This window comes from Clupea harengus, chromosome 9, assembly GCF_900700415.2.
Source record: "Clupea harengus chromosome 9, Ch_v2.0.2, whole genome shotgun sequence".
Lineage (NCBI taxonomy): Eukaryota > Metazoa > Chordata > Actinopteri > Clupeiformes > Clupeidae > Clupea > Clupea harengus.
The window spans coordinates 4305764-4315763 of record NC_045160.1 but is presented as its reverse complement, the minus strand read 5'-3'; the positions used below and the strand labels follow the sequence as shown (position 1 = coordinate 4315763).

Here is a 10000-nt window from a genome sequence, read left to right as displayed (position 1 = left end):
CACACACACACACACACACACACACGCATACCATGCAGACACACACAACACACTTAAACACACACACACACCATGCAGACACACACAACACACACACCATACCCAAACACACACTAGACAGACATGCAACAAACACCATAACACACCGTGCTCAAACACATCCCAAACACATACACACAAACACCCACACCATGGTCAAACACATACACACAAACACCCACACCATGGTCAAACACACACACACAAACACCCACACCATGGTCAAACACATCCCATACACATACACACAAACACCCACACCATGGTCAAACACATCCCATACACACACACACAAACACACACACCATGGTCAAACACATCCCATACACACACACACAAACACACACACCATGGTCAAACACACACACACAAACATCCACACCATGGTCAAACACATCCCATACACACACACACACACACACACCCACACCATGGTCAAACACACACCACTGTCACACCAGCACAGACACACCACATCTCTGCCCACACACATAAAACACACACCTGCACGCAGATACACCAAACTCAAACACTCACCAGCACACAGACACACACCACCCTAATACATTCAGCCTGTCACGCCTGTTCTCATCCAGAAAAAAATACAAATGCTTGTGATTCTGTTTGCGTATCTTTAAAATATATATTTCATTTTGACAGATGGTGCACCTGCCAGTCACATATCTACGTACCTCTGTCCACTACATTGATGGCGGCTCAGAGCAACTGCATCTCTATGTGTGCGTCCACACATGCTTGGGCTGATAGTCTAATGGCATAACTGAAGCAGGCATTTAGGTCATTGCAAGGATATGCTGTCACCCACAAAACCATATTCAACAACAGACACAGACAGACACACGTGCACAGACACAGACACAGACACAGACACAGACACACACGCACACGCACACGCACACGCACACGCACACGCACACGCACACGCACACACACACAGAGATACACACACACACACACACACACACACACACACACACACACACACACACAAAGACATATCTCACAATGTCAAACGTTTCACATAGACTAAAATCTACTGCCAGCGTTCTGTTCCGCTGTCATAGTTAAAGACCTTTCATCGGCATTTATCATTTCTATGGCCCTGCTGGAGCTCTCCCAGCAGAGCACTGAGTCTTTGCAGGGCTGCCCTCCTCTGCTGTGCTGGACCGTAGAGGACTCTTAGCACTGGAGGATACTGCAGGGGTATTCGGATGAAGGGGTTCGGCAGTTTAATGCTCCTTCTCTGCAGTACTGACATTGCTGGTGTGCAGATGGCAGTGTAATCGTATAGCAGACGGTATATGCACATGTTATGTAGACACGCACGCTTACAGTATACACATTCACATACAGCATATACACTCACATACAGCATATACACACTCACATACATGCCGAATTCTGCTTTGCTGTCACGCACTCTCCTAAGTATGGCTGACAGGCAACACGCACATTTTCTCTCTCTATCACTTTCTCTCTCTCTCTCTCTCACACACACACACACACACACACACACACACACACACACACACACACATAAAAATACTGTTTTCTCTCTCTGTCCTCTCTCTCCTCTCTGACACACACAGTAGTCTGCTGATTCTGTACTCGTCATGCACAAAAAGAGGACCCAAAGACAGATAGACAGCTCCTTGGTTTGCAAGTGTGTATGTGTGTGTGTGTGTGTGTGTGTGTGTGTGTGTGTGTGTGTGTGTGTGAGAGAGTGTGTATGAAGACAATGTATGTACACGCGTCTTTCTATGCATTTGTATCAGGATGTGTGTGTATTTGTGCTTGAATGTGCAGAGTGCAGACTTCTTCATTGATACACACACCCCATAAACAAACAATACATCTACTTGTCACTCTCCAGGGCACTGTACAAACAGATGTTAATCAAATTATTGTATTCTTAAGAGGCTCAACTAATGAACTGAAGAATATTCATTCAGGTCATTCTCTGTCTCTCTTCTCTCTGCCTCATGTCTGTCTCACAAACACACACAAAAACACACACACGCACACACACATGTACTCACGCAAGCGCACACACACGCACACACAAACACACACACACACACAAACACACATACACTAGACCTGCTCCTTCTCGCCTCCTTTTGTCTTTCTGTATTTGTCTCTCACATCTCTTTCTTCTTCCCTCTTTCACCCTTTTCTCGTGCTATGGGTGTGTTGCACAGGCTGTGCAAAGGCTGATCGCTCACACACACATACGCGTGCACATACACACACACACATACGCAGGCACACACACATGCATATGCAGACACAATCTTCTCTTATGCACCTGGGGGTGATGGTGATGGTAGATAGGAAATCAAAGTTGTCTCTTATCCACACAAAAGAACCCAAAAGGCAGGCTCACGGTTCTCTCTTCCTAAACCTCATCCCCCCTTCACACACACACCCACACACACACGCACACACACACACACATGGATGCCTTGCTGTTTCACACACCTAATAAGCCCTTGGCAGCCTTCCAAAAGATCCTGCATTTTGTGCGTTAAGACTCTCCTTATAGTGTGACTCGCCATCATCTCATACTGACACACACACACACACACACACACACACACACACACACACACACACACACACACACACACACACACACTTATTCCAATCCACAGCATTTCCCACTGTCTCACACAAATCCCTGATGCTGTATGACACCTGGAAAACAACCATACGCACCGTCCTCCAATCCGTATGCAGAGGCCCGACACCCCATCCCAAATAAACAGCGCGTCTCGCTCTCTCACACATATGACAGAATTTAACGACATCATGTCACAGGCATGTCACGGACAGCCCACAGATCCTTCACCGCACGACAAAAATGTCACGCTTTGCCTGATGGATTTCACCACCATACCACCCCCATACATCATGGAGTACAGGATGTTGAATTCTCTGACAGACATTTGTCATGCTGTGTCAAAGGCATTTTCCATGCCGTGACAGGCCATCAGTCTGTATCGGTGGCAGATCATTTATTTTTATGTCATAAAGCATCATGCTATGTACAGGTGAAGCTGGCTGAGTCCTATCTCAGTGAGGAGAACCATCCTGAGAGCTGCTGCTATGCTCATGTCTCAGCCTCACTATCCCCGCCCACTCCTCATCAGAGACGAAGATCTGGAGCACCACACTGGCTAGCCACAGAATCAGTCATCGGTAGGATGTTGTGATTGGTCTTTTCTCTTCGTTTTGCATGATGCCAGTCATATGCCCCTTCTGATTCATAGCTGTGCCATGCTGAGTAGAGCGATTGGTAGGTGAGCCCTTTGTCCTAAAGTGTACTTTGTCTTAAGTGTAATTTTTACCGTCTGCTCCTCTACAGTCAGTAATAGAGGGCATCGGGTTAACTACACATACTAAAATGTGATATCATGACGTCCCTCTTGAAAGAGCACACGTGAGACAGAAGCAGCTCTCTCTCTCGCTCTAATGCACCAGAAGACACAAAGCTCGCACAGCTAAAATATTCAGAAGGTTGTTAAAGTTAGATACATCGCGAAAACAGCTACAAGCAACTCTTTACACAGTGTCCCATAATCCATTGGAGCCGTGCTCATGCATATGTTAGTAGTAGGCTATTAACTCTTAGCTGCCTAGCTAGCTGAGAAACTGCTGGGAAAGGATCAGGGGAAAGGATGGAAATTATGTACTAGGGGGAACAACAGGTAACAACAGGCTTTGAAATGAAAACATGTTCTATAATGTGTCCTTGCCGTTCAGTCATGATCTCATCTCTTAGGTCCCAGTGTCTCTATAGATCTATGTGTGCAATGTGTCTGGCTGAGCAGTATAGCTCTCATACCCACGACACACATCTCATACCCACTAACACGTAATTAGCTGACAGAAATAGCACAGTGACAGATCCAACAATTCCACAAATACAATCAGTATGATATTCAACCATTCCCAACCCCCAAAGCTCTGTGATAACCACAGTGCATTACAGCAGTAAGACATTTATAACGTAGTAATAATAACGTGTGTAGTGATGAAGCGTCTCACCCTCTGCCGGCTCTTTGTTCTTGCGTCCGCTGGACGAGCCCTTCTTCAGCATGTTGCGTCCCGAGCTGAACAGGTTGCTCAGCTCGTCCAGGGGACTGGTGGGGGTGCGGCACAAGCGGGCGCCCGCCACCGACGCCGCCACAGAGGCCGACGTCGCCGTGGAAACGTTCTGCATGGAGCCGCCGTGCACGCAGGCCGAGGCGGCGAGCTTGGAGCCGCCGTGCGGCGTGGTGGAGGCGCTGCGGGGCATGCTGCCCGTGTGCGAGTGGCCGTGGGCGTGCGCCAGCAGGGCGTCGTACGGCGGCGGGCGCTTCAGGCTGAGCGGCGTCAGGGCGCGGCCCACGCTCACGGGCGACGGGCACGCCGAGTGGCTCCTTGGGTAGCCGTGGGCAGAGGCGGGGCTTTTGTAGAGGGCGGAGGGCAGGGGCGGCGCCGAGGAACGGCCAGAGGCAGTGATGGTTGCCGTGGACGATGACAGGTCCTTGCTGTCCTTGCTGCCCTTGCGATGGTGCCGGTGGTGGTGGTGACGATGATGATGATGGTGAGAGGAGGAAGAGGAAGAGGACGAAGGGGGCTGTTGACCTCCCTCTGCTGCTGTGGGAGATTTTTCACCCTTGTAGTTGAAGGAGTTGTCGATCATGGGCAGTTTGGCCACCTCCAGAGGGGTGAGGGGGGACTCGTCCGAGTTGGGCGAACACTGGGCAGGCGCGGGCGGGAACACCAGCAGAGGAGGCCGGTGTGTCAGCAGGTTGGGGAAGGGAGCAGGGATGTCGCACAGGGACCCACGTGGCGTCCCGCACGCAGAAGACGAGCCTGAGGAGGACTGGCGCCCGCTCGCCGCCGCTGACAGCATCATGGCGGCTGCCAGTGCCTCCTCCGCTGTCGCTCCGGGCATCGCCGGGGTGTAGTCCAGACCTCCGTGCATCTCTGAGGAGGACGAGGCCGGGTACTTCATCTCCTCATAGACGCTCTCACCAACGTCATCCTCCTGTCCGTCGCCATAGTCGCCATCACTGTTAGCGGCGGCGGCAATCCGCTGGAAGTCGCGCAGGATGTTGCCAACCATCTCAATGTAGACCGGCTCCTCCTCCTCGTCCTCCGTGTCCACCGCGGGACTCTGCGTCTGTGAGGACGCCTTGCGCCCGCCATGCGATGACGATCGCTGGTGCGCCAGGTCGCCATGGTTGCGCATGTAGGACTCGTCAAAAGAGGTGCTGAGCTGCGTGGCGGGGCTGCGGCGAGGCTTAGGTGGCGGCATGCGCTTATACTCCTCACTGCAGGGGCGCGCCTTACCTATCAACCAAGGAGAGGGATGGAAAGAGAGAAAGAGAGAGGTGGGGGGAGGGAGAGAGAGAACCAGAATTGAGGACAATTACGTTTTTAAATCGTTGGCGTTTCAGATATAGGCCACAGTGACAGTACACAAATGCAGACTGACATATTAAATTCATGCGCACCATATACTACATTTGTCCTACAGACAGGGATATGGAGACTCTGCATGACAGGACTCAGAATGGAATTTGTGACTCTCCACCCTGTCTCCGGCTTCTCCAGCAGAGAGTAGAGAAAGTGGTTGCATCATTTTCATAAAGCTTCTGAAAAAGGTGTTGATGGTTGCCTCTTGTTTTTGCATCCTTTGCCTGCCTAAAGGCGAGTGAGTAAGTGAATTGATTTTTATCAGTGGTCTTTACTCAATAACTGACCAAATGCAGGGTGTCGCTATGTATTGAGGGGGACACTAACATCATGTCAGCAGCATGGCTACGTAATCAGAACCATAATGCTGCACTTCTCATTAGCCTCCTAGCAAACAGCTACGACAGTACGCTAGCGTTTTAGCTAACACGTTAGCAGCCTGGCTATCTGATCCATATCGAGCCGTCACTAAATGCTCATTAGCGCTCCATTGAGCGCGTGATTATGTTTGAAGCTCTATGGGTTTCACTCGGGGCTTTCTCCCTGCCCTCCCCCCTCCAGCCCCCTTCTGCAGTACGCTACACTCCCTAATCCATGTGTGTATATGTGTGTATGTGTGTGTGTGTTTGTGATGTGTGTGAAAAGAGCAAAAGAGGGGGAGAGAGAGAGAGAGAGAGATAAAAGGGAAGAGAGTGAGTGCTAGTAGGCTACACTGGGGGTTTGAGAAAGCTGAAATTTAACATTGTGTTGGTGATCCGATTAAACACCCTTCGTACATGGCTCTCTATCCGGTCAGAAGATGTTGACAGAGGTGTGTGCGTGTGTGTTTGTGTGTGTGTGTGTGTGTGTGTGTGTGTGTGTATGCGTGAATGAAAGTGTGCTGGAGGGTTTTAGCCTATGTGTGTGTACTCTGATAATATAAATAAAGCTAATAGCTTTAATGAGTGTTCATGAGCGTAGTGAGTATGAGGACATATTCATGTGTGTGTTTGAGAGTGTGTGTGTGTGTGTGATTGTGTGTGTGTGTGTGCACTGCACATGTTAGTGTGTCTGCATGAGCATGTGCCCTAGGACAATGACGTCAGCTCAGAGATCTTCAGCTCTGTTTCAGACTCTGATAAGGAGAGACTAGAAATCACACACCCACCCACACACACACACACACACACACACACACACACACACACACACACACACACACACACACACACAACAAAGAACGTACACACAGTAAGACAAACATCTATAGAAAAACTAGGTCACTCCAACTTCATGAATGAATTCAGCTCTGAGTAATCAGCTCAGTATTCGCCAGTGTTCATCTCTCCGTTCATCCCTTTCTTTCTCACTTGTTCACTTGCAGACTTCCTCCCTCTCTCCCTCTCTCTCTCTCTCGCTCTCTCTCTCTCTCCCTCTCTTTCTCTCTCAGGCTGACACTCACCACATCACATCTGCCCAGCAAAGGGCACCCTGATCGACTTTCCCCAGTGGGAGAATAATCTTAGCAGACATTTGTGTGTGTTTGGTGTGTGTGTGTGTGTGTGTGTGTGTGTGTGTGTGTGTGTGTGTGTGTGTGTGTGTGTGTGTGTGTGTGTGTGTGTGTGTGTGTGTGTGTGTGTGTGGTGTGTTTTTCAAAGACTTAGATACAGTTGCCATGGTTCTCCAGGGTGTATCTCCATCTTTGCTCTCCTCTTTTGAGCTCCCACCTCCGAACCCAAATCCCCCTCCCCCCAAAAAATTACATCATCTCATCCAGGGGTGTAGTGCTTCTACTGCTGCCCTGTGTGTGTGTGTGTGTGTGCGTGTGTGTGTGTGTGTGCGTGCGTGCGTCTGTGTGTTATACAAGTGGCACAGATGGCAGAAATCCACGTCAGCTGGACCATGGGACACACACACACACACACACACACACACACACGCACACAGGGAGCACAGAGGGTGTGTGAGTGTGTGAGAGCGACAGACATGACATCATCCCCTCGCTAAATCATTCTGTCCCCAAATCCCCTGATACTGATGGAGAAGGAGACAGAGAGAGGTAGCGATGGAGAGAAAGAAGAAGGGAAGGGAGAGGATAAAAGCAACTGCAGTGCCCCACCCCGCACGTTGTGACAGAACAGGGACAAACTCCTCACACTCTGTCAGCTGGAGCTACACTCACGGACAGAAACACACACACAGGCACATGCACAGAAACACACACACACACACACACACACACACACACACACACACACATACGTTCACACAAACATGTGTGGTTAGCCTGAGGTTCTCTCCACCTGTCTTTATCCACCTGTCACCCACACACACAGACACACACACACACACACACACACACACACACACACACACACACACACACACACACACACACACACACACACACACACACACTGTCTCCTCACACCTGTTAGGTCTCTCGCTGTCTCACCCCCACACTCATGTCACCATGTCTCTGTGATTAAGGTGAAGGGTTCGTAAAGAGTTAATATGCGTACACATCCTGAGTCGAGCTGAGAAGTGTGTGTGAGTGTGTGTATTTACATTGTGTGTGTGTGTGTTTGTATGTGTGCACTGCTGCTGATTCCAGTTGGTTTTGACATCACAGATGCGTGGGGGAATATAGGGCACCATGTTCTAGAACATAAAGCAGGTACTTCTCTCTCCCTCTGTCTCTCTCGCTCTCTCTCTCTCTCTCCCTCTGTCTTTCTCTTTCTCTCTCTCCCTCTGTCTATCTCTTTCTCTTTCTCTCTCTCTCTCTCCCTCCGTCTCTCTCTTTCTCTCCCTCCGTCTCTCTCTCTCTCTCTCTCGCTCCAATGGGGTCATGTTGTTCTGACTGTGTGTCTGAGTTCAAAGGATACAGAGTTGACATCAGGGGATACTCTCTCAACAACCATCTGATAAATCAATGGCCAACCAGCAAGTGCATTTAAACACACACACACACACACACACATACGCACACACACACACACACACACACACACACACACACACACACACACACACACACACACACACACAAACAGACACACACACAGTCACACACACACACACGCGCGCACTTACACACACACACACATACAGCATGAGAAAAACATTACAAACATAACTATATGTTATTGATTTGGCCTCGTTTTCTGCCCTTCATCCCTGATAAGTTTATGACTCCTCTGGTGTTGTGGTTTCTTCAAGAATAAGAACCACTGTCCAGACAGAATTCAGTGCGCACACAGAAAGGTCCATATCTGACTTAAAAGAGGAGACTGTTACTATTAAACTTCAACTTCAACTTTTGTCATGAAAACAAGGAAATCAGAATACATTCAGTTCAACCAATCTACTGTATGTACATACAATTTTGTAACACTTTTAAACTCCTTCCTGTTTCTCATCTCTTTGTTAACTCCTAGCCCTCTCCTTTTACCTCTCTCACTTGTCATCCCCACATAATGCCTTGATCATATTCGCTTGTGGGCTGCTGGACACTGACAGCTGCGGACACCACGGACGCATTCTTATTATACTTTCTAGTCCGCTTGGAGTCCGTCTGTCCGTGCACAGTTGGTGCCCTTGTAGCGCAGTGGTCAAGTAGACAAGTCTGCATGGTCACAAATTGAAGAGTGCACGGACATCCGCACAGAGCCGCGCATACCGGAGCATCTGTGCTGTACAGACCAAAGTAGCAGCGTTTCTATTTTAATTAGGAAAATAAATTCACATGTCATAGCATTGTAATGCATTTTACTCAGCCAATTGGCAACCCAGTAAAAACGGGTCTGTGACCCTTTTCGGATGGCAGTGATTGGTTAGGGAAAGGCAGCTGTTAGTGATCAATACATTCTGCCCAGTGGTGGTCATATAAGGGTACCTCTGAAGGCTTGGGAGGGTAAGACTCATATGGCAGAGAAGTTTGAGAGAGAATATTTTTACTGAATGATTCATTTCCACTTCTGAAACTGGTCCAGTAGAGTAATATACAGAGAGATAGACAGACAGAGAGAGAGAGACAGACAGAGAGAGAGAGATGGAGAGATGAAGAGAAGAGTGTGGATGGATGGATGGATGGATGGATGGATGGATGGATGAAGCAAGAGAGAGGGATGGAGGCAGAGAGGACCCAGACGTCACCCTTTAGAGCAAAACAGCTGAGACGAGCACAGTTTTTGCCCAGCTGCTTTAAGCTCACTCGTGTGTGTGTGTGTGTGTGTGTGTGAGTGTGTGTGTGTGTGTGTGTGTGTGTGTGTGTGTGTGTGTGTGTGTGTGTGTGTGTCTGTGTCTGTGTGTGTGTTTAACTTTCATCTCATTGACCCTACCCTCATTTACCCTCATGGCTTATGTGTGTGTGTGTATTTGTATGCATGTGAGATATCTAAGTGAGCATGTGTGTTTCTGTATCTTTTTGTGCGTATGTATTGGTGTGTGTATGTGTGTGTGTGTTTGTATGTGTGTTTGCATGTGTGTGTGT

The 10000-nt window shown here is 48.9% G+C and overlaps 1 protein-coding gene across 1 annotated transcript in view; it reads right to left on the bottom strand.

Moving 5' to 3' along the window:
• nyap2a (neuronal tyrosine-phosphorylated phosphoinositide-3-kinase adaptor 2a) overlaps window positions 1-10000 on the bottom strand; it is a 35204-nt gene that overhangs the window by 10493 nt on the left and 14711 nt on the right. The window contains exon 4 of the mRNA XM_031573123.2: window positions 4111-5403. Coding sequence (XP_031428983.1) covers window positions 4111-5403 — 1293 coding nt within the window. The remainder of the gene's footprint in view (window positions 1-4110; window positions 5404-10000) is intronic.